Source organism: Parus major, chromosome 13 (genome assembly GCF_001522545.3).
Source record: "Parus major isolate Abel chromosome 13, Parus_major1.1, whole genome shotgun sequence".
NCBI lineage: Eukaryota > Metazoa > Chordata > Aves > Passeriformes > Paridae > Parus > Parus major.
Genome location: NC_031782.1, coordinates 4,552,223 through 4,577,793, shown reverse-complemented (window position 1 = coordinate 4,577,793; position 25,571 = coordinate 4,552,223). Strand labels below are relative to the sequence as shown.

The window sequence follows — 25,571 nt, the reverse complement described above, 5'->3', positions numbered from 1 at the left end:
TGTAAAAGACCTCCAAGACCATTGAGTCCAACCTTTGACTGAACACCACCTTGTCAAATAAATCATTACATGAGGGACTCCCTCAAAATCTGTCCTGTGAAATGTCTGTGCTAAATACTCTAAATAGAAAGGCATCATTCCTTCACAAAAGAAATATGGATGCATGACCTACATCTGGGAGGACAGTAGGGACATTCATCCTGTACATCCGTGTTGGGTGTGTGCATTTATAGCTATATTTACCAGATGAGCCAGTAGGAGATAGATGCTTAATCATGCCACACCCCTTTAATTTATCCTTAATCATTGATTCACATCTACTGCATCTCCCTCAAGTGTTATTTTTTTCCACAACATTTACCTTAGCGTATATTTCAGCATGTGCTGTTCGCTTTGTGACTTCAGAGAGGATGTGGTTATGGGCTGACAGAAAGGAAGCTTTGCTGTAGATGGGAAGATAAAGCTCAAAAGCACCTACGCTGCCTCTTGAACATTTTTTTTTTTTTTAATTAACTGTCTTCTTTCTCGTATTTCTTTCTTTGACAGGGCACACAGCACAGACTCCCCATGTCCTGGGAGACAAATATTCTTGGCTCAGCCATGAATAACTGTGTGCTCCTGGAGGAACTGCTGATCAAGAAATCCCAGCAGAAGAGAAGGACTTCACCCTCCAACTTCAAAGTGCGCTTCTTTGTCCTGACCAAATCCAAGCTGGCTTACTACGAACATCGCCACGGGGTACGTCAGTCATTTTGTCTCTCAGAGTAATGGAAGGAAGGATGAAATTTGTTTAAGGGAGGGAAGGATGCTAATGGTGGGAAGGATGATCTTTGTTAAATTTTGTTAACTTATCTGGTCCTTGCTACAGCACCATGCACTGAAAATTGGTTAAATGGGTCATTTAGAGCTTCTGATCAGTGAGCATTTGGTGTGAATGGAGGAAGAAGACTACTCTACCAGTTTCTAGAAGGATCTAGTTTTATTGTAGGAATTTAGCATGGGCAGTGTGTAAGAGCTGAGTGAGCCTGTTCCTGGCCCCTCACATGGGGACGGGGTGACCTGGAGAGGCATATTGTGAAGGTCACAAGTGCACCCTGATTGTATCTGTGAAAAAGTCACCACAGATCTTCACTCTCATTCTTTTCTTTGGGCCGTCAGGCTGATGGCTGGTAGGGGATCCATCAAGCATTTTTAAATAAATTCACCTGCCACATGTAACGTGCAGTTTTTGCAGCAAGCTTCAGGTGGGCTGTGATGATGAGATCCAGGCTCAGGCCAGGCTTTGTTTCCCCTAGTTTGCATTTTGCTGATTTGCTAAATATGAAGAAAATTAGAAGTCAATCTGTGCACCCCATTGTGTTTAGTGCTCTAGTGAAGTGAGAATTATTTCCTTCTATTATAGCTGGATGTTTGTGGAGCCTCGTTACGGTTGTAAATAATCTTGCTTGTTTTCCAACAGTCCCTGAACGTGCTGTTAATCCATTATATTTAGGCAATGTTCCTGCAGGCAGAGAAGAACTGTGCTGCCTTGGATCCAGCACTGGCAACTTCAGACCATCTGATCTTGCTCAGTTACAGAAAATTAAGTAGAAACAGAACCCAACAAAAAAAGAAAAGCACAATATGCCCTCATATTTTATCCCAACCTATTTGTGGTTATAAACCAGCTTTAAAGGTTAAAAGGTTTAAAGGTTAACAGTCATATTTTCACCTGCATGTCATTTCTTTCAAACATACCCAATGAAATGTTTTTCTTGCTTTTACTTTGTATTCCGTGTTTTTCTTACCTCCATTTTAAACAAGACACTATTCATTGCTGCATACTGTGACTGTCTATAGTTCGAGACTATCTTTGTCTGTTCTCCAAACTATTTTTCAAGTGTCATTTTGTAAGATTTTAAATTCCATTAAAACTATTCCACTTTATTATTCAGGGCTAAGATTTGAAAAGCATCTAAATTATTTTGCTGTAGGTGTTTAGAGAAATCTTCACTACTAGTTTTCTTTGGTGCTTTCTAGGTCTTGGTGGGCTTGACGTGAATTCAACGTAACTCTGACTAGATACTTTTGCAATAGCTCTCTTGTCAGCATCTTTAGGGAATGAAATAGTTTGGAAAATCTGACTTGGTGACTTTTGGTGGGGCATAGACTTCACACACTCTGTGTTTGCAGAAATTTTCCCTCTGGGTCTTCCAAAAGGTCATTTAGGTGAGATAAGGGTTTGGTGTATTATTCACTTACATATTTTATGTTTTAAAATGCATATATTATCTGTGTGTGGACATGTGTAGGTAAACACACATGCAACTTTAGAACCTTGTGCACTTTTGAGGTGTGGTGGGTATATTTGTAACCACAGGGCTGATTTTCCATGATATGCTGATTTTTCTTCTCACAAAAACTGTCAAAATCAGGTTGTTACATGAAAAGATTTTGTCACAAAGTACAGAGAGTAGAATTCATCCTGTGAAATACTCCCAGAACAGATCATTAGCCTCTTCAGTAATTAAAATTAGATGATATGCTGGTGAGACCTCTGCATGGTCAGGCCAGTGCTGTTCTGGAGAGAAAAGCTTAGGGCAGCCAATGCAAGAACCATCTTGTTTTGTGCTCAGAATGGAGGGAACCCACAGCATTTGAGTTCACAGCCAGTGGAGGGAGGATTCCAATCATCCCTGGCCAGCACATGGGCTGTGCCATTCCCAGGAGTACAGCAGGACCAGGCACCATGTGCAGGGGTTGAAATCAATGCTCTGGTGCTCATTCTCTGGTGCAGTCCCTGGCACTGCTTTGCTCTCCTCCACAGGGACTCTCAGATAATTTCTGGGGCTGGCAGAGGTCACAGCAGGCTGTCACTGTTTCCAGGCTGCATGTGGCCCTGCTCTGGAGGTTTAGGGACATTGCTGACAGCTGGCTGCAGGTGCTTTATGGACTGACACATGGATGGGTCCAGCAAGAATCTGGGCTTTAAAAGCTGTTTAAATGGATTTTTCAAGGGAGATCTCTGGGGATCTTTTCACCAAGGGTTTTCAATGAGTTTCTTTAAGAAACCTTACCAACCTGTCTGGTGGATTTCTGTACTCAGAGTTTTATTCTGTATCATTCCCATCTCTCCATTCCCTGGTCAGTCAGTAACAGCAGCCTGTGCAAAAATTCAGGTAAAACAGCTCCTGAGCTGCCTAAAAGTTTGAGAAGTCCCACTGATTTCACTTGGATGACTTAAAGTACATACTTATGCATTAAGCCCTGGTTTATATATTCTGCCTGTATTTAACAGCATTTAACATCCAGTCCCTTTCTCTGCATTTTTAAATCAAAGGTATAAAATAATATTAAAGATTTTTTTTTTGTATCAGTCCAAACCAAGGAAATAAGCAGGCCAAAAGGCTACAGGGATATTTCTGCAAACAATATCCAAAGCTGTCGAGACAGCTGACATCATAAGGGCGGGTTTTTTTGCAATAACTGTAATGGCATTTTCATTGTAATTTTTGTCTTTCTGCCACAGCTGACAGAGAGCACTGTTCTCCTCAGAGGCCAAGCACACAGTGGCCCTTAATGTTAATGAAAGATATTTACATGTCTCATTAGGAGAATGAGCCCCCAATAACTGACAACAATAAGAAGCTGTGTTTTCTGGAATTCATTATGCAGTGCACAATGCAGGGCTGTCTTAACATAAAGCAAAGCCCTGATAACAGGCACATGTATTCAGCCCCCATCTCTGCTAAAAGACATCAGCAGTGCCTTTATTATAACATGCAAATCAATTCCAGAGGCAAAAATTACTTGTTTCAGGGTCTGATTTTGTAGCTACTGTACATCTGAGTAAATAAGCACATGGGAGTAGTAATTTTAACTATTTCAATAAGTTTGATCCTGACTACAATAATGTATAATTCAGACACTGTGGTACTCTCAGGGTCGTGGTACACCTCCTGCTCTGCAAAAGCAGCAGAGAAGTGAATCCCTTTGGGGAGGTGTCTGGGACAGAGTTTCAAATGTCCTTAGACATGAAGCAAAAGCACTTGAACTGGTGAATTATCTGTAGTCCCTTCACCCAACAGCTTACTGTCCTTAGCAAATCCTTCAGGCACATAAATATTTTGAAATTTTATATCTTCATGCACTTGTGGGCTATTATTAGTCCAGCTGATAAAGGCAGCAATGAAAGGCTCACCCAGAAAAGCCCAAATTCTTTTTTCATTTACATCAGCACAATTCTTCCTACACTGCTCAGATGCTCAGGAGGTCACATAGAATGAGTCAGCCTTGTCCTGGACTCTTTTATTCAGATCTTTGATAGTCACATATAAAGATGGCAAAGATGGCACTTTACTGGGCCGTGAAATCTGCTTTCAGTCTCTTGTTATATGAGAACAAACGAATAAACTTGGCTGAAAAGACTTTTATCAGCATCCCAAAAATGTTCCAGCTGCTCTGCAGCATTATCCACAGGCTGGGTTGCTTGCAGCAGTCCTGCTACCCATGGGACAAAAAGCAGCGCTTTGCTCCTCAGTCCAGTCCCTTTTACCTTATTATTCTACACAGAATCCAATTTGATTTTTCCCCCAAGACTCTAATGTAAACACACTAAAACTTTTCTTCTGAAGATCTCCTTGCTGGTCTTGTTAGTTAGAGTGGCCATTCATACCACTTGTCATTGCTTTTTGTGTATTCTGAATACCTTGGCAGCCATGAAGTTGCAGTCCTCACATAAAGGGAATTTCATCTTTGTTTTAAAGACTACCTTCCAAATAAATACATCTGACTAAATATGTCCTTCTTCATAACCTGCCATGTATTTATTAACTAGTACTGCTTGCTTGCCAGAATTTGCAATACCACATGTTTTCTGATGCATATCTCCAACTAATTTACTAATAATACACATATCACCCAAAAAGAGGTCAGGCTTGGCATCTGTCTGCGTCACCCATTTCAATCAATTTTTATGTAATAAAATCAAGACAACCCTAAATGAGATGGAGACAGAGTACAAGTCTGTGCCTTAATGTCTAGTACGTCTCTGAAAATCTAACAGGAATTTTGAATAATCCAAATTTTAGTATTGGAGTTGCTGGAGGATGAAGTTAATGCTGTTTGTCACAATGAGCCTCGTTTCTATAGTGAAGTCATAGAATCATGGTAATGCTGGTTGGAGAGCACTTCTTAATTCATTTAGTTGGAGTTTTTCCAGGATAAGATCAACACTCAGAGCAGGACAGTCACCACCAAGCCAATGACAGAGATTCCACATCTTTCATCAATCTATTCCATTCCATCTTACCCAATCTTTTTCTGGATATTTGCGAAGTTCCTGTCTATTGCTGTTCTCATTCATGACTCCTGCAGCAGCATCCTGATTCAGGGTGGTGATATTGTCTAGACAGGGTTGCCTTGAGCAAAATGCAGGTTCTCTGTGTCTGTCTGTGGCCTTTCTAGCTACACAAACGTGGTAAAGTCTGGTAACAAAAATCACTCCTTCTTTGCTGGAATAACTAATTTTATCTTCTAGAATATAGTAATTTTCTACTTGACCTTTCTACGCCTGCCCAGTTCTGTGCCTACTAGGCCCGTTTTTGTGTATTTATTAGTCTTTAGTTTTTGAAGAATTTTTTTTAATTCCTTCTGAGCTTTTTGCAGCAAATGTCAGATACTTCCATTTTGTTTAATTTACAAAGCTCAAATCTTCCTTTTGTCAGAGAACATTGAGGATGTAGCAAAATCTTCAACCCATGTTTTCTTTTATATCTTTAAGAAGGAAGGAATACCTCCTAATTTGAATATATAACAATAAATATGAGATTTTTATTAGACTTCTCTATTGTGGCCATTTTTTTTCTTCCAGTGCCTTTGACTTTGCTTTATATTGTAATCAGTGTTGTAACTTATTTTATTGCAATGCCTGGCTGTTGCTCTATACTCTCATCCTTTCTGGCTGTTTTTTAATTTTGGCCTTAAAGCTTAATTTATTTTTGTTTTTCATGAAAAAGTGATGTCATATAGTTGATTTAATTTAGCTTCTTTTCTTCCACTGAATCCTTCATTCACTGCAATCCACTGCTCCCAGTCTTTGCTGGAGTCAAGAATAGCTTTGATGAAACTAATATAGTATTCAGGAGTTGTTCCATGTGCTTTTATGTAACATAAAAGGCTTATTTCCATCATATTAGAAAGCTCATTTGAAAGCCAAGAATCTTCCCTTTTTTTCCCTTCTGTTTCTTGATGATGGCATTGATTTTCTTGTCCAAGCCCTTGTGCTGACTGTAGAGATGGGCACCCTGATAACCATCCTGGACAAGACTTGAGCCAAAGTGAATTTTGGAATTGGATTTGATGGAAATACAAGACTGGATCTGGTCTGTGGGATTGTGTAAGGATAGTAAATAGTTGAATGCAGGCACCTCAAGCACCAGTTGCAGATGGCTTTTTTATTTAACACAATTCTGTGCACACTGCATTCAAGGTATGCCCACCCCTAAAACACCTTCATGTTCTTTAGATGTGAAAACAGCAGAAAAAAAATAAAATTATTATTTTAGTTCAAGCCAAAGGACAAAATACTCATGATGGACAGGTAAGATAAGCAGAGACATTTAGGAATTTAAATATCAAATATAACAAAATACATTGGAGGTATTAAAATATAACATAACAGCCAAGGTTCTACAAAAAATCGCAGTGTTATCAATTATCACTCCTCTCCAATTTTCCTTTAGAAAGCTAGCATGACAGAAAATACAAAATCCCTTACAACTTTCTTTTAAAAATCAATTTGCTCAATTTAGTTCTCAGATTCAAGTTAAAAATTGGTTACATTGTTTTATTTCCCATAAACCCTGAAACTCTCAGTGTTCCTAATGTGAGAAAACTCAGAAAATACTGAATGAAGATGGTGTCCAGACAAAGTTGCTATGAATCCAGCATTCAACAGTTCTTAATATCCTAACTATTAATGAGAAAAACAGCACATTCCACAAATAAGGAATATTATAAGAGATAGAAAGTAATTGTATCAACACAGTGTTCAAGGATGTTCAAGTTCAAGCTCAGGTCTTTTGGTCAATGGAAAAATACTTTAGCAGGAGGGCTACCATTAAAAATAATTGCATCTTTTTCCAGTGATATCTCATAAGCTTCTGGTTGCTATTTCTACATCAAGAAATTCCTTCCCAAATTCTTTCAGAAGCTCAGCAAGGCCTGAAGAAAACTCCTTGAAAGGCAGGAACACGTCACTTGTTTGAAAGGCTGAAGCTGACCGAGCCAGCTGAGCTCTCTGCCATGGGGAGTTCCACCTTCACAACCCTCAAAACCAGCTGCTGCCTCTGCCAGGCTGAGCACTGAGCCCAGCCAGGGCAGAGAGACAGGGAACAGGTGACACAGGGTCAAAGCAAAGATCCTTCATCTACTTAACCACCAATTAAGTATTGCTCCTTTTAGTCAAGACAGTAAGTGAAAATGGGGAATGACGTTTGGCTCAGATTCTTACCAAAAGCAAAAGCCCCGATGTACAGAGAAGGTCATAAAGTGCTTTGATTTATGTTCTTTTTGTGGTCAGACTTGCTGAGGACTGGAATTTCCTACCTTGCTCCACCTCAGCTATAAATCAGCTTTCCTCTACCCTCCTACCAAGGAGGCATTGCCAGCATTGCACAGGAAGGGATGCACAGGAGATGGGGAGACAGGAGAGCACAAACACCGCTGGGCAAGGAAAGCCAAGCTGCAACATGGACAGCCCTCAGCAGGGACTGCTGCTGAGGAATTGGGGCCATGTCAATCTTACTGGCTTGGTTTTCCCCTCACCAGAACAGAAGAAAGAAGATACAAGTTGTTATGCAACTTTGGAACCAAGCCCACTTTCTTGAAGCCCAGGGTGCTGCCTTCCTGCCAAGAAACGCTGCCTTTGGCCTCCTCCTCTGCTCCTTGATGAGGCTCTGCCCTGCCTTTCCTTTCCCTCTGCTCCCAGCACTGGTGGCTGCACCTTTTGTCAGGGCCCTTTGATAAACACACTGGGGCTCAGCAAAACCTGGGGGCACCCACTGAGGGACCTTCAGCCCAAACACTCGGCTCAGTGCCTTTCAGCCCTGTATCTTACAAGATCTCAGACCTCTGTGAAGCCTGAGGGTGCAGGGCCCTGCTCAGGAAATGCGATCACGAGCAGACCTGTGTCACCTGTAGCAGCCCCTGACAGCTCCCTGCCCTCTCACCATGAGCTCCACATCCCTGCCCCTGCTCCAGACCTGAGATGGAGGGAAGGGATTCATTTTTTCGGGTGCTGGTGGTTGGGCTTGGCACACGATGGATGTCAGGCAGCTCATTCCTCAAGCAGGCACAGGGAGATGCCTCCTTGTGTTGCAGGGTAGGGCTGTGTCCATTGTCCCATGGTCAATTATCCCAGCATCTAAAGCAATTAAGGGCCACCAGAGGCATCTGGTTAATGCAGAGATAAAGAAAAGAATTAAGCAATGAAAGAGCTGCTGCAGCTGTGTGGCAAGAGGAGGGGGAGTACCAAAGATGAAGATATCAATGCACTGGGCTTGTGATGCACCTGGCTCCTTTCAGAGCTGTTCCCAGAACTGATATCATTGCAAATCATGGACCAAAAGCAAATCAAGCAGGATGGGCTGATCTGCAGCACTCATGCTTCTCCTCACATGATGGCAGCCTGCCCTGCTTCTTTCCACACACGGCACACAGCAAAACCCCTGATGCTTTTACTGACCAAGCAGCTAAAACATCTACCCAGCTATGCTCTGGGAACAGCAAACAGAGATCTGTCAGCATGTTTTGTCTCGCCTTTTTAGGAACAAGTCCCTGAGGTTTTTCAGAGGCCATTTTTAAGAGGCTTTTCCTCTCCCCTTCCTTCCAAATGGCCCTGTTGCTTTTGTTGGATTGAAGTGTGGTTGAACATCACAAAAGCAGGGATATGTTTAGTTTCCAGCCCAGTTTCTGGGTAATGCCTGGTTTGTGAGTGGTAATTCCTGTTGTTTGTCCTGCTAGAGGACTGTAATTGTTTTCTATCAGCAGGGTCCCATCTGCTGAGGATCCGCTGGGCAATGCTCTGCCTGTGAGACACACACCAATGTTGTGCTGCAACATGAGATTATGAGGAGCTTCCATCACTGAATTGTGTGATTAAAAGGAACACAGTGGGCCATGAGAGCTGCACAAAGCTCCTTGAGAAGGCTGGACCCTGTCTTTCGGCAGAGTCCAGAAAAGCATCAACAAAGCCAGTCTGCAGGAAAGGGCAGAGCCTGTGCCTGGCACAGCATCGCTTGCTAAAGCCTCAGGGGAGGAATGCATGTGGGTAAACCCCAGGACTTCAAAGGAGTGAGATGAAGGAGGGCTCAGCACTAGCAAAATGGAAGGTTTTTATAGGATATAAATGGCTTTGTGCCTCATCAAAAGGGTAGAAGTCCCAAGGGTAGAACAAATGATAGAGGAGGTTTTGCAGAAGAGACAGAGGAAGCAAAGTCTGAAAGAAAGAAGTGACTAGGTAAGAATGAAAGGAAATAGATGGTGAAAATGGGGTGCAGTAAGGCCTCCTAAGGCTTGTCAGCACTCTTGAGAGTTAATTGGTGTTTACATTTAGGGGTGCTTTAAAGCCTTGGGTTTATTGATTTAGAAGACTCCCACACCCCAGAGAGCCACAGGCAGATGTTGTCTAGAGGAGACAGTCCTGGCAGTAAATCCAGAGACACTGGTTAAACTGCAAGCAAATACAAATACAAACCACAAATGCACCAGCAAAGGCCAGCAAGAGCAATATGCGACCACACTGTAACAATTTTCCTCTTTTGCCTCAAGTCCAATTATAGAAAGGCAAAATACCCATCCAGTCATGCAAGAATGAGGCTTGGGGAGCCTCGGGGCCTCTCTGTTTCGAGGCAAACCTCTTCTCTCTGTGGCAAACCTCCCCCCATCTCCAGAGGCATGAGCTGCTGGCCCGGTTTAGGCTGAATTTCACTCTGAAAGGTGGCACAGGAGCAGCAGTGGGGCTGGCACAGTGCTGGGGATGGCTGCTGCCAGCGGGGCAGAGCTGCAGGGTGGGGGTGACAGAGGGAAAACGGGCAAGGGGGAGCTGGAGGGTGTAAGACACAAAGAGTTGGGGCCCAAGGGAGGGTCAGAAGGTTGCCAAAGTCTTGCTGAGACTCTGAGTGATAACCTGTGGCAGGTACAACGCTGAAGTTCAGGCTCTCTCCTGCTGATAGTGTTTGGAAAACAGAACCTTTGCAATGTTTTGATGCTCTTAAATCTCACTGATTTCCGTCACGCTGTCCCAAAGCAGAGTGTGGGGACAGCCAGTGTTTAATTCCTACTGAAAATGAATCAAAACAGGAAACCAGCTCACTCTGAAGAGTAAACTGGTGTAGTGGATCCTGCAGAAGCACCAGAGGCTGAGCCTCAGCTCCACTTCTACCAGCTGCCCTCACCCCTGTCCCACAAAAGCTGAGTGCCACTGGCCATGGAGCCACGGGGTGAGGATTCCACAGGGAACAGGGTACACCAAGGAAGCTGCAATACATGAATATCTGTTCTTTTTACTCTTTCCCTGCTGCCCATACTGTTATTTGGGTACCTGATATACCCAAACACCTGGGGAATGGGAGCGCAGCAGAGGATGCCAGAGAAGCAGCTTTGTTGGCAAGTTTTTGAGGATAACATTTATTTCAAAATTCCCTGTTGTTTTTTTTTTTTCTTAGCTGAAAAGCCAGACAAAACAAAAATAGAGATATATTGTAGTTTTTTGGAAAACAGATACAGTAAAAATGTACATTTTGGATCAAATGAAGAGTTTTGAAATCCTCAGTACCCAAACTTTTTTTAATAAAATATTTATTGGTTTATATCTTTTTCAGTATGAAACAGGGCTAGTAAACTGAAAGTTTAATGAAAATAGTTGTTTTTTGGTTGAAACCTGATTTCACTTTGCTGGAATAAAAAAAGTAAAAGCTGAATTTCAAATAGAGGTTTTGACTGGTTCTCTAAAATCCATGTGCTGAGTTGAAATATATGTGTGTGTATGGGAATACAGATAGAGATACCAAATATAAAAAAATTATTCTTTACATTTTTTTATGTCTTACATAATCAGTTAATTTGCTTCTGCTCCATTAAAACTAAGTCTCTGACAGACACAACAGTCTGGTCTAATTATTCACTTAATCCACAATCAATAGCATCAACCAAGTGCTTTTCTCTGTCTTTTAGAAAAAAAGGACTTTGAAGGGTTGTGTGGAACTTTCCAGGATTAAATGTGTGGAAATTGTGAAAAGTGACATCATCATTCCCTGTCAGTACAAATACCCTTTCCAGGTGAGTCTGTTGACCATACAGAGAGAGACATCACTTCATTTTGTATTTCAATAGCATTTCCTTTCCAGTGCAGTCCTTAATGAACCCAACACCAGGTTCTTGATCAGAACCTCTACTCCAGTTTAGATAACCAAAAGTCAGTGAGGTTCAAAGCTGCTTCTGAACAGTCTCTGCTACTCCACTTTCCCCACATTTGGCACATAGCTCGTTGGTAAGAGGGCTGCTGCCTCTTTCCTTTGGTGACTCCCTTGTGGCCAGTGTGTGTGGGATTGTTTCTCATGGCTGGCTCCTTTCTCTGCTCCCCTCTCCAGATTGTCCACGACAACTACATCCTCTACGTGTTTGCCCCCAACCGCGAGAGCCGGCAGAGATGGGTCCTCACGCTGAAGGAAGGTAAAAAACCACCTTTGCCCACCCAGTTGTGGAAGGTGCTTATGTCTGACCAGCTTTGTCACAAATAATGCAGAGGAAGTGCACAGGAGGAGTCAATGTCTCCCATCTCAGCAGTCAAAGTGTTTATAGCCCAGGTAGTGGGTTATAAACTCGGATTGCTTGTAAATCTGGTGGGTGTGTTTTCAGCAGACATGGGAAATTTGGACTTGGCATAGTTTATCTGGGGACCTTAATGTCTGTCAGGGAGGGGTCAGAGGATGGACCAGCTCTGTTGGTGGTGCCAAGCAATGGGACAAGAGGCAATGGGCAGAAATGATGCCCAGGAAGCTCCACCTGAACATGAGGAAGAACTTCCCTGTGCAGTGACTGGGCATGGATTATCCATGGAGGATGTGACCTCTCTGCCTGGGATATTCCAGAACCATCTGTGCCACAAGCTCTGGATGACCCTGCTTCAGCAGGGAGGCTGGACCAGATGAGCCACTGTGGTCCCTTCTAACCTGACCCCTCCTGGGATTCTGTGATTTGTGTCTTTCTAGAATAAACTCTTAATAAATTACTGTAATTTGAGGTTTCTTCTTCAGGAAGAGATGAAGATTTTCCTGTAGCTAATTTTTTTAATAACCTTTTCTGCACAGAAATTTTTTCAGCTCTTATTAATAGATTTTTTTGGTTAGGTGACAAACTTTTTAGAGAATCATGATTATTAAGGAACCTTTTTGTGGGTAACTTTCATTTCCTGTTCACCTCCTGAGTTGTACTGTGGTTCACTGACATGGTGCTGCAGAAACCAACACTGGGGGCAGAGACAGAGTTCTTGATGTGAGGAAGGTGTCAATTAGTTACATAAAAACTGCACCAGGCTTCTGTCACAGCTTTTTTCTCTTTTACAGCACTGCTGCTGTATTGTTCCCTCTGAAAACATTTTGCCTGATGGAGATACTGTGAAGTTCATGCACTGACTCTTGCAATCTTATTCCCCCACTCCAAGCTTCTACTTTATCACCTCTTCTTGTTCAACACTTGGAGACTGTCCCCTCCTTTGGACAATATGAACAGTCTCTTGAAACAAGCCTGCAGAAGCTTCTTTAAAGAGAAGATTACTTCTGTTTATTTCTAGTTGACTTCTAGAATGAATGTTGATGCAAATAAATTCATTTCCCCCCTTCTTTTTCTTCCCCTAATGTTTTTCAGAAACCAGATACAACAACAGTTTGGCTTCAAAGTGTCATCCAGACTTTTGGTTAGATGGCAAGTGGAGATGCTGTGCTCAGACAGAGAAGATGGCAGTTGGCTGTGTGGTATATGACCCCACCAAAAGCGGTAAGGGACTTGTTAAGACCATCCTGACATGGAAAATATTTATTCCTAGCAAAAGCAGAGGATTGAATCTCTTTTGTACAGGACATCAAAAAATATTATGTTAGATTTCCATAAAGAGACATGTTCCTGGCTTCTTGGGATGTTCTGGCTTATGTTTTACTGTATGTGGCATACTCTTTTTTTGAATTCACATTTTCCTCTGTGTGATGCTTGGTGCTGGTTTTGGAATGAGGTGGAGAACTAAGGAATTAATAATCTGTGATCAGTAAATAAGCCATAAGAACTTTCTTGAGATAAATGCATTCAACATTCTGTGTCCTATTTTAACCAAACCAAACCATACTTCTGCTGTGGTTTCAATAGCCAAGCATAATCTTTACTTTGCCTCCTGAAAATGAGCACAAGTGGTCAATCATTCTTCACCAAAGAAACAGCTACCCTGTATTTTTTACCTTGATGCCTTAACTAATCTGTACCCCAGTTTCCAAGGCAGGTCTTGCTCTCAAAGTCCAAAGGTCATCATTCAGTGGTGTATGTATTAATTGCACTGCTCCTTTCTCCCTTGGTTTTGTCCTCACCTACTTCAAATTATCTTTCTTGATTTCTTTTCAGCCTCAAAGAAACCTCTTCCTCCAACTCCTGAAGATAACAGGGTGAGTGCAGAGATGGTGTCCTTAGTGTCCTGTCCTGCATGATTAACTACCAGTGGGGAGTATGTCCTTATTAATGCTCACCACCATGCAGTGACCTAGAATTTCACCTGTGATAACACTCCCTGGGTGTTTTCTGTGCAATTGAAATTTTTATATGAAATTCATTGTTTGAAAGTGCCAAAGATTGTCATGCTGCCACCACACCCCACTAGATGCTCTGTGTGCTTTGAGGCTTTTGAGCCCAGGGGGACACCAGTGCTGACAGGAAAATACCACTTTAGAGAGCATGCCACTGCTTTTTTATGAATATGAATATTAATAATAATATGAATGTGATGAGTCTTTTGCCTAATTTGTGCAGAAATTGTTGCTGGACCCAAAGGAAGCTGTGGTTATTGCCATATATGACTATGAAGCCCAGAACCCACAAGAGCTGACATTACAATATAATGAGGAATATTATGTGATTGACAGCTCTGAGGAACATTGGTGGCTGATTCAAGATAAGAATGGGTAAGTCCCTTTTCAACAGCCAATGTGCAAGTCCTTTCTAGTTCCAGTTTGTTCTTCCATTAATATATATGTTTATTCCCTCTTGTTTAGCTTTTTTGAAGCATCCTCTTATTTAGAGGGGGAAAAGCGATGGAAGGTTATTTAGGGTAACTCTTCCCTTTGCTTTTGCTTCAGGCAGCTGAGAAAAGGGATCTTAAAGTTAAATTTACAACAATAAACAGTCCTTAGTTCAGAGTGCTATTTGCAGTGATACACAGGGGGGAAATCGTGAAACTCTCTAAGTTTAGAGGCGCAATCAGTTGTTTTCTTCTCCAGTAACCCTACTCAATGCATACCCACCAGCACTTTTATCATGCAATGAGCAGGCAAAGCTTTCAGGGCTGACTCCTACAGATGCAAAGAAAATCCTGTCTGTCATCACACTCACACTTGTCTTGCCTCTCAACAGGCATGAAGGCTACGTGCCAAGCAGCTACCTGGTGGAAAAATCACCCGAGAATCTGCAAGTTTATGAGTAAGTTGTGCCTGTGTTTTTCTTGTACCTGTATCCTGGATTTGAAGCTACAAGCCTCAAATACCCCCACCCCACCTCACACTCCACCCTGGGGATGCTCCATTCAGAAGCTTTTCAGGAGAAACTTTCCTGGCCTAGAAATGCTGACTTGGAGTCTTTTCATGTTTTCAGGTGGTACAATAAGAACATCAGCAGAAGCAAAGCAGAAACACTGCTCAGGGATGAGGTAAACCAGTGTTATGGATGGGCTGGATGGGAAATAATAATTAATTAATGACAAATTAAGCTTGCAAGGGCTGCTTTGTGTAAGAGATGAACCCTGGTTCCTGCTCTGTTTGTGTCCTTAGTGTGTAATGTGAGATAAAGGGCCACCAGCAAACCCCCTTATCTCCAGGTTAGCTGAGCATGGATGGAGCTGTGCCATCCAAACACACCCAGGAACTGGGACTGGAGGAGAACACTGCTTCAGACCACTGTGCCAGCTGAAAACTGATTTTAGCTCATCTTTTCTATCTCTGCAGGAGGCCTGTGGATGCCAGTAGTTCTCTGAAAATCTAACCAATCTTGTGCTGAAGTATTTTGGGTGAAAGCCAAAAGTATGGCTGTGGGTTTTGTTTTTTCAGTTGTGTGTATGTACATGTAAGCACACATCTTTAATTTTTCAGTTGTGCCAGAGTTTTCCAGTGAAAACTGTACTGAAGATACAGAATAAGCTTCTTGTTCAAATTCTCCACACAAACACAACCTTCATTTTTAAATCAGTTCTTACATTAACAGGTGTCACTGTTAATAAATACAAATAAAATGTTCTTTCTTGGAACAGTAGTATTTTATGGAAATAGGAGCATTATTGTGGGGTTTTAAAAATTCTTGTACAAAGTACTAGAGGACAAGTCCACACATGGTTTAGTGGTCTTATTTTTTCTTTCGGTCGTACCAGTACTTTTCTGTGGTAATTAACCCCATGTGGCTGCAGAGACTTCTGGTTCAAAGCCTTGCAAACCTCACAGCTCCCCCCAGAAATATGGCCACGTTTGTGAATGATCTTTGGCCAGGCTTGGTGTCAGCTGAGAACGGAAGGCCAAGAATAGAGCTTAGAGTAACTTGGGCAGGATGCTGCCTCCAAAACTTGCCCACCTCCAGTTCTGAAGCCCTCACTGTGCATGACAAATGCTTCTACAGCAGAGAGACCTTTTCTAGAGCTTTCCCCTGCCAGATATTGTGTGCTGCAGACGCAGTAGGTGTTGTGCAGTTGCTGAAGGGCCAACCCTGGGAAGTTCACAGCTCAGAAGGCTGATCCCTCCTGGGCAGAGCTGCACAGTCAGCAGCTCATACCCAGGGATGCAGGAGCAGCTCAGCCTCTGTGTTCACCTGGAGCTGATCACACCTCTAGGGAAGGCGGGGTGCACTCGGTGGATCAGCTCTGCATGAAGTGTTGTGGGTGGGTAGAAGACATAAAATGGAGGAAACCTACCATGTAAAGCAAAGGAGGAGGGAAGGAAAAAATCAGGTGCTTAGGATGCCAGGTGAAAATCTTCTTTATCTGCAAACAGAAGAAAAATGTGGGGTTTATTACCAATATATAGGTCAGTACAGCACATTCCATAACTGTGATGTTAAATCTCCTTTGCTATCTGATCCATCTGGGCCAGTGGGATCATGCCCTATGAGGCATTTTAGCATTCAGATGAGTGGAAAACAATTACAGTGAAAAGTTAAAAAGGAAATTGTTCTGTGAGTGGCAGACTGCAGGAGGACTGCTTTCTTACCCAGAAAGATAAGTTTATTTAGATACTGGATGACTGGTGTACCTATAAAAGGGCAGGATCATGTCCAAGGTTTTCCAATTTGTGGTACATTGGTAAATTCTCATTCCTGCAATCCCATATGGATTCTCTGGTGCTGGATTAACTGTGATTTGTTCTGTGGCTGCTCACTCCACAGGGAGCACTCAGAGGGGTTTGCCTTTCCACTTGGCCACACATTTCATTGAACATGTGTTCTGTCAGATAGGGCTGAGGGCAGTCAATGGATTCAGAATTTCCAGAGGAGAGATTTGGAGGGACAGAGAGGCACACCCACATGTACTCAGCACAAGTGCCTAAGTCTCATTTCCTCTGAGAGCTCTGAGAGGAAGCTGAGTTAAAAGCACCTAACACCCAAGAGAGACCTGCAGGCCCTGGGCAGCCACCAGAGCTGGAACACACTAAGCTCTGTCAGTGGGGTGATGGCTCTTTTTTTTCCTATATGTTTAGCACATCTTCATGACAGGGCTGAAATAAGCACAGTTTTGCCCCCAGCCTACTTTTTTTTAATTTTTTTTCCATTATGTCTCTAACCAGTTTTCTTTCCTTTGCTCCTGTTCCAGGGTAGAGAAGGGGCCTTCATGGTGAGAGATTCGAGGCAGCCTGGCATGTACACAGTCTCTGTTTTCACCAAAGCACTAAGGTACAGCTGAGCTCAGCAGCTTTTCACATCAATTACATCAATGAAATGGCTTCTATGAGTGTGTAATCTCTGTATAGTTTTGGCATTATAATGAGAGAGCAGAAGGCTGATGAAAATGATAGAGGGAAAACACTTCCAAAAAAGGCAGAAGAGTCAGCTGCCAGTCCCAAAGTGTATTAAAGGCTCCACTTCTCCCTGAATCTAAATATGTGCCTATAAATAGTCCCTTGGACATCATTGGGGTTGTCGTTCTGATGGCATTGTCCCCTGAACTGAACTGAACTGTCAGTAGGATCAACATGGGCTGTGTGCTGGACTCATCAGAGGTGGGTAGTGCAAGAAAGGTGAAAGACTTTCAATGATGGGGCAGAAAGTTGTGTTTCACAAAGAAGAGGCAGAGAAACTTAGTACACAACCTTCTCTTATCAGGAGACCTCAGCCTTTCCCTCAAGATGAGCCCATCTGTGAGAGGGAGACCACAGAGAGTTCATTAGCAGCTGCAGCTCACTCCTTGCCACTCCCCCATTCTTTCTGGGGGAGGGTTCTCCCCTTGGCTCACTTATTTCTGTTTATACCCCAAATCCCTGTCTTTCTGCTGCGAGCTATTTCCTCTAAAAGAAAACCTCCTTTTTCCAGCACAGACAACAATCCTGTTATAAAGCATTATCACATCAATGAGACAACTGACTTTCCCAAGCGGTACTACCTGGCAGAAAAGCACGTGTTTGACTCCATCCCTGACCTCATCAACTACCACCAGCACAATGCAGCAGGTGAGTGAAGCTGCTGCAGAACAGAGAAGGTGCTGGTTTGCCAGGTGACTGTTTTGAATGAAGGAAGGCTCCCAAGCCCTCTGTCCTTACAATTAAGCATTAAATGGCATCACCTTTTCTCCCACTTATTTTGAAATGACCATTTCAGGCCAGCTTCCAGCTTTCAGTATTACATCCTCACTCTGGTTGTCCTTCTAAGGCTGACCATGGCCAACACAGATGTCATAATGACACATTATAGAGAGCTCTGGGGGTGTATCACCACTACCAGGCCAAGCTATATGTTGGAATTACACTGCAGGGTCTTCTGATCTGTCCCTGCATCCTTGATTTGACACAAAGTGAAGGACGTGGCCAGTATCCATAACCAGACATGGTGACTCCCATCCCCACAGTCCAGGAGTACCAAGGGAAGCACTGGGCTTCAAAACACCCTATAAATACCAAGTGTCATTTGGAAATTCATCAGAGTTTACAGAGACTCAAAGCTTTGGATGTGAAAATGAGAAATAAGCTGGAAGTGCTCAGAACTGGCTTCCTTCTCACAGGCAGGAAACCAGAGCCTGCACAGAGGTTCAGCTGCCCTCAAGTGGAGCTGAGAACTCAGTGCAATAAATCTGCTTCCAGAATCCAAGCTGCCCTCTGGGGTGGTGGCAGGCAGGCTCCCGTGGCTGTGGCAGTAACAGGAACCTGTCCCTGTGTCCCCAGGTCTCGTGACACGGCTGCGGTACGCGGTCTCTTCCTGGAGGAAACAGGCTCCCATCACCGCAGGGCTCAGCTACGGTAAGGTTCTCCCATGACTGCATGGGAAACACACTCCTGGCAGGTCAGCTGGGTGATCCTGCACATCCCCATGGATATTGAGGAATATTCATGTGATTACAGCCTCAGTAAGTGGTTTTCTCCAAGTCTTCCCACTGCACTGTTCACCAGATTGTCATTTCTGTGATGGCCACTGAGAAATGTCTGAACTGATGGTGCAGTGCCTGGGAGGTGGTGAGAACCCCAGGGAAGTGAAGTCAACATTAAATACCAAAATGAATGCTGAACAAAGGGGATGGAAATGGGAGTGTAGAATGAAAGCTGAGTCCCTCCTGAAAGATACCTTCATTTGAATATTGTTGTCAATAGAATTTTGCTGTTATCATCTTTATTGTAATTCTTGGAGACGTCAAAGAAACTCAAGCCCCGTGTTGTGCTGGGTACTGCACATAAGCATGGTAAAAACAATCCTCCCTGAAGAACTGGATAGGCAAGACAAAGGAGAGAGAAAGGGGATGTTGTTGTTCCTGCCCTTGAACATGACCTGCAGCATGGACTAGTCAAATGAGCTATCAGAGGTCAGACAGGCAATTTGAGGGAGAGCCAGAAAGTCTCACTTGGAGCCGTGCCTCAGTGTTTTACCCACAAAAGCTTTTTGTTTGGCTTTCTGCTGCTTAGTCCTTACTCTTTCTCCCTTGCAATCAACAGGAAAATTGGTCATTAATGCCTGTGAGCTCACCCGTGTGCAGGAGATTGGCAGTGGTCAGTTTGGGGTGGTCTACCTTGGCTACTTGCTGGGCAAGACCAAAGTAGCCATAAAGACCATCCGTGAAGGAGCAATGTCTGAGGAGGATTTCATCGAGGAAGCCAAAGTCTTGATGTAAGTGGTAGATTCACCACAACAATCACACCCTGTGGGATTTGTAACAATGAATGAAAGTCAGGAATATGAATAGGGAATTCAAACTTGGATTATCTGCTATGTATCTTAATAGTAAATACACTGGTGAGCTCTGGTGGCTATGAAGGAAGGCAATTCAAGTATAAGTGAATTACTGTGCTTCCAGATCTATCAATATCCAGAATGGTCTTCCAGATCTCTGCTATTCAGGAAGGCAGAGATAACTGATGGTGCACTTTGGAGAGCAAAGTGGTTTTTCTCAGAAATAAACTCATAAAACTTAAGGGAAATTTCATTGAAAAGCCCTACCTGTAAAATCTTTTGCTTTGCACAACTGAATGTATTTGTCTTTGGTTTTATTGACCTTTTTTGCATTTTTTTGCATTTCCCTCCCCACAAGACAGACAGAAATTGATGTTATTTTTGTTTGATTGGATGGTTTCCCAGGCAGAAAAATCTTTTGGTGACCACTACCATTAAAATGGGATGATATTTAGTCCTTGGTCTACACATCTGCAAAGCTGGCCTTTGCAGCAAGCTGGCTGCAGCACTGTGGCACAAATTGCTGTGTAAAACACACTTGCTGTGAGGATAGCAGGCACTGAGCTTATTTCAGCCTCTTTCCCACCTTCCCTCCCTATCCCTCAGGAAGCTGTCTCACCCCAAGCTAGTCCAGCTTTATGGTGTGTGCTTTGAGGATGCTCCCATCTGCCTGGTGTTCGAGTTCATGGAGAATGGCTGCTTGTCCGACTACCTCAGGAGCCAGCGGGGCAGCTTCTCCAAGGAAACCCTGCTGGGGATGTGCCTGGATGTGTGTGAAGGAATGGCTTATCTGGAGCAAAACTCTGTCATCCACAGAGACCTGGTATGTTGGTCCCATGTGGACTTTTCCTTTGCTCTAGAGGGGCTTTTTCCTCTGCTTTCTTCCATAATTTCAGCTTCCACACTCCTGCCTGTCTGTTTATAGGGAATCCTGTATCTGCCCTCACTGCAAAAGCAGCACAAATACTTAAGGGATAAAAAAAACCAAAAACCAAGCCCTGGAGCACTGATCAATACATTCCCCTTAACTTGTTTTGGGAAAGAAGAAACAAGCCTATAGCATTTGGGGGTTTTTCCTGAGTGGACTCTTTTGCTCCTCAAGAACCACAGTACTGACCACTCTTCACATCTAAAATCAGTGAAGATGACAAAAAAAGCCTGTCCTAGCATAAATAATGTATAAACAGGCATTGATGATAAAATAATTTTAATTAAGGGGTTTTCAGTCAAGCTCCATCAGTCACTGCTGCAGTTTCATTAGGCATGCAATGACTGTGAGTAGCTGTGGCTATTTTAGGGTCTTGCTCCACCCTTTCTGGGCAAGAAGGGCCTGCAAGTCAGAGTGATGGTTGAACAGCTTTTCTGCCACCAGGACCATGCTGCAAAATGTGCAGAAAGCATGAGAAGCTCAGGGTTCTGTCCTCTTTGTATGGCACAATGTCACTTTGACGCTCCTAGCACTATCTGCTCCTCCAGGATAAAAGCCCCTGAGTGGCTGTGAGAGTGTTTTAGCTCTGACCTGATGCCTTTGCACCTTGTTTTTTTGCAGGCTGCCAGGAACTGCCTGGTGGGGGAATCCCACGTGGTCAAAGTGTCCGACTTTGGGATGTCGAGGTAAAGGCACTGAGGCTGTACACGATCCCTTGGGGCTGTCACAGGATGGGGGTAACTCAGCATTCCCCCTTCTCTTCCTCTTCCAGGATTGTCCTGGATGATCAGTACACCAGCTCCACAGGTACCAAGTTTCCAGTCAAGTGGTCTGCCCCAGAGGTTTTCTCCTACAGCAACTATAGCACCAAATCTGACGTTTGGTCATTCGGTAAGAAACTCTTGTCAAAATGGAGAGGAGAGGAGAGGAGAGAGAGAGGGAGAGGGAGAGGGAGAGGGAGAGGAGAGACAACATTTAGGCTCTCCATCTCTCTGCATGTCAATCCCAGGGCCCTTCCAGATTTTCTCTGCTGACTGCATTTGCTTTATGCTGATCTGAATATGTTATTTCACTGCTCACACTTCTCACCTCATTTCCTGCTCCACAATGCATTGTTTTATGATCTGTGTCCATTCTTTGGTCTCCCTTCTGGACCCTCACAGATAAGAGCACTGCTGTGTGTTTTTCCCCAAAGCCATAACAAAGGCTGTCCCCTGGGCTGTGGATCTGGCACACTCATGGGCCTGGCCCCTCTCCAGCCCACACAGTGAATGGGGCAGTGTGCTGTGCACAGCTCACAGTCAATGGGGTGCCACTCAGCCCTGGGGCCAGCAGTAAATAATACAGGATTATAACCTTTGCTGGCCTGTGCCTGTGAATTCTGTGCCTTCCTTCGCCCTTTGCTGGCTGAAGCTGTGGCTGAAGCTGTGCACTCCTGGGCTGGGATGTGAGCAGCACAGCTGGAGCTGGGTGCTCAGGCCCTTCACAGACTCAACAGAGAGATGCTTCAGAGAGCACCAAAGATCCTGGCTGGCATCCTGAAACTGTACAGCTGTGTTAGGGCCTGGTTTCTCAACTGTCTACTGAGAATCCAAGTGAAAATGCTTTTCCAAGTAAAGGGCACGAATGCTGAGCTGCAGAAAAGAGCAGGTGGAAGGTGGCCCTGGGCCTGCTGAGGATTTTATTTGCCTCTGTGTGATTTTTTTCCCATTTGGTTGCTTTAGGAGTGCTGATGTGGGAGGTCTTCAGTGAAGGTAAAATCCCCTATGAGAATCGCACCAATGCAGAAGTGGTGGAAGAAATCAACGCAGGATTTCGGCTCTACAAACCCAAGCTGGCCTCCAAGACCATTTATGAGGTGATGAGCCACTGCTGGAGGATGGTGAGTATTGTACTGGAGAGCTCTATTTCCCAAAGAAAATAACTCCCTTCCCCTTAGCTTTAAGGAGGAGAGAGAGTTGTACTCTCCACATGCTAACACAAGATAAAATCCTGGAGGATTTTAAGCTGAAGCATTGCAGCTTTCACCTCCACTAGCAAGCAAACTTTGGGCTCTCTGCCTTTTATTTGACGTCACTGAGAAGCCCATTTAGTGCACCTAACTCAAGTTAATTCCACAGTTTCCTTGCTAAGAAAGCTGTGGATCTGTGGGGCTGAGTTCTAAAGGTGGTAAAAATGACAGCCAAGCCATTACAAGGTACTTAGTGTCCACCCAGCCAAATTCACTGGTAACAAAAGAAACATTGCACAGAAGGAATTTTGTTCTTCCACTGGCATTTTCTCTATAAGGATAGATTGTGTTTTTGTTAATACTCAGTTTCTTCCCAAGGCTTTCCTTGCTAACCATTCCTCTCCAGCTGACATTAATGTTCTTCTTTCTTCTCTCCCTTGCTCAGGGGAAAGATGAGCGGCCATCCTTCTCTCTTCTGCTGTTTCAGCTGAGTGAAATCTCTGAGTTTGATGTGTAATCATGGCACTGTGTGCTCAGCACAGCTGAGTGTCCTGAGAAGAGAGAAGGCTGGATTTTCCCCAGCACAGCATTAACAGGAATCCTCTCACCATAAACATCTGCCGTATGCCTGGGGAGAAGGAGAGGCCAGAGGCTGGTACTTCCAGACAAACAAGATATCCCCAGGTCTTCCAGAGCTTAGACAGACACAGGCTTTGGTTTGGCCAAGAGTGTGGCTTGCATCTTAAAACCAGAAGTGACTATTGAGCATGGAGTCCTGAACCACACAGTCCAGCAAGGGTGTTTCTCCCGAAGAAACAGCCTCAAAATTAAGAGATCTGACATTGCTGTTCTACTTCTGTGAACTCCCAAATGAAAGTCTTCCCTGGAGGAAGATTAAAAAAAAAAGCTTTCTTTAAGTGAGCAGGAATGTTTAGACATTTCCCTGGATCTCTAATTCAGAGTGGGCTGGACCTGAAAGCTCTGAACAGGAATAAGCCTGGGAGACACAGGCTGGATTCAGTGGCTGCATTTCTGATGCTGGTATTTCAAGGTGGTTTTGTTTTCCCTTTGCATGATTTTCCCCACAACTGTGGCATAACAGGAATAGGATTTGGATACCTGGTAAGGTGAAGCGGTGTCTGTGTGTGCATGTGAGTTTGTGAGGGAGGAAGAGAAAAAGAAATGTATGTGCTGAAGAGTCTTGAAATTCTCTCAAATTGCACTGTACAGTGAGTGGGAAAAAGGGACTCTGATGCAAATGAAGACATTCTTGGAGGGGGAAAATCAAAGCTAAATGTTTATATTGGTTTTTTCTTCAGTCTTTCTACATCAGAAGATTGACATGTGATCTCCACCCAATTTCTTTGAACAAAGTATGGAGGACTGAGCAGTGCAGCGTGTTATGTGTTCCCAGTCCAGGACTAGACAGAGCCCCAGGATCTGATTACCTGTGAAAGATACAGGAATCTACTCCTGAACACCAGTTCAGTATTGGGAATGAAGGAGCCAGAGGGCTCAGGAAGGAGAGAGGAGGAGAAAACAAGCAGGGTATGTGCTCAGTCACCACTGATCATGAGAAGAATTTTCTCCTACATTAAAAAGTAACAGAATCATCACAAGTAAAGATTTCTCCATCTCTTCTGTGAGCAAAGGCAGTGACCAAAGAAAAAGTCCAGTGTGAATGGTGTGCTAAGCATTAACAGTCACTAGGGAAGTCAAGAGGGCTCACAGATGATATATACAGATATGCAATAAGTATTTTTGATGCTTCTCTCCTTGGGCAGGTGAGAACATGAGGAAACCCTACACAACAGCACCTTACAAAAACTCTGAAGTGCAAACTTTCAGCAGCAACCTTCTGTCATTACACAAATTAGGTTCAAATATGTTTGCCAACAAAAATGGAACAAGGAAATAATGTAATCCCATGATCTCACATATCCTGTGTCAAACTATTTCTTCATAGAAGGAGGCTTAATTTTTGGTATTTTTTTTCAGGCACCTCATTCTAGGGTGGCTTTTAGGAGCCAGAATATCTTTTCAGGCACATGGATATGGGCAAGGCACCAGTTCCTTCCATTTACATCTCCCCACACTGTGACAGGGGTGTCTGCAGGCTCACAGAGTTCAGCTTCTGGCTCACTGCCCCCACCATCCTTGTAGGAACCACGGGTCTGCTGAGCATGGGGTCGTTGCTATTAAGGAGCAGCAGTATTGCTCTGACAGGTGACATTTCTGAGGTTATATTTATATTAGGATAAGTGTAATATTTATTAGCTACTGTGGGTTGCACAAAACATTATTGTGGTGGTTTATGTTCAGTTTTATTTTGCAGTCTTTCTATGCACACAATATGGACTTTTCCAAACAATAAAATTGCTGAGTCTCAACTGTGACTTTCACTATATGTGAGCAAAACTGCAAAAACCATGCATCTATAATTATACAGCCTTATCTTCCCCCAAATCCCTTCCACCAAGATGCAGACAGGCATCCTCTGGCTTTCTGAAATATCTCTGTTCCCCAGAGCTGTGGTTGTGTTCTGGGGTTATACAATGTGCTGGGTTTATGGGGGTAGGAAGCATTCAGAATCTCTGCAAATATGGTAATTTATTACATTGACACCAGATTTTTAGGTCTAAATATCCATGATGGTGGCTTTAAATTCTCTGAATCTTTGTAAAATTAGGGGTGGTAATATCTGAGTGCTCCCAGAGGATGTTTCCCCAAAATTTACAAGGCACTTCAGGAATCTCAAAAGGGCAGTGCCAGAGTGGGGTAACTGCATGATATTAAGGCACTCTGACACAGTCTTCCCTCACCACAGCAGTGTCTAAGGCAAGTTTAGGTAGATTGTGGCTTGACCAGACCCATTCCCCACAAAGCAGAGGTGAGAATATCAGTCTCCCACTGCAAAGTGAGTGAGCTTTCTCTGAACACCCCTTCCCTGCCTCCCTAGAAAGCATTCCCAACGTGCTGGACGGTGGAGCCGCTGTCCCTTTGCCTGGCTGTGTCTCTCCAGGGTGGGAGGCTGTGCCTGTCCCCGCTTTT

At 43.6% G+C, this 25,571-nt stretch overlaps 1 protein-coding gene across 1 annotated transcript; it reads left to right on the top strand.

Annotated features, from left to right (window-relative positions):
- Window positions 1–432: 432 nt before the first annotated feature.
- Window positions 433–24,910, top strand: ITK (IL2 inducible T cell kinase). Its single transcript, XM_033517723.1, has 17 exons — window positions 433–738; window positions 11,215–11,319; window positions 11,631–11,712; window positions 12,907–13,035; window positions 13,648–13,688; window positions 14,050–14,201; window positions 14,650–14,715; window positions 14,887–14,941; window positions 17,084–17,163; window positions 17,800–17,936; window positions 18,645–18,719; window positions 19,407–19,578; window positions 20,248–20,464; window positions 21,191–21,255; window positions 21,342–21,460; window positions 22,294–22,451; window positions 22,966–24,910. The coding sequence occupies exons 1-17, from the start codon at window positions 568–570 to the stop codon at window positions 23,035–23,037; spliced, it is 1,896 nt and encodes a 631-aa protein (XP_033373614.1). The 5' UTR covers window positions 433–567; the 3' UTR covers window positions 23,038–24,910.
- Window positions 24,911–25,571: the final 661 nt, after the last annotated feature.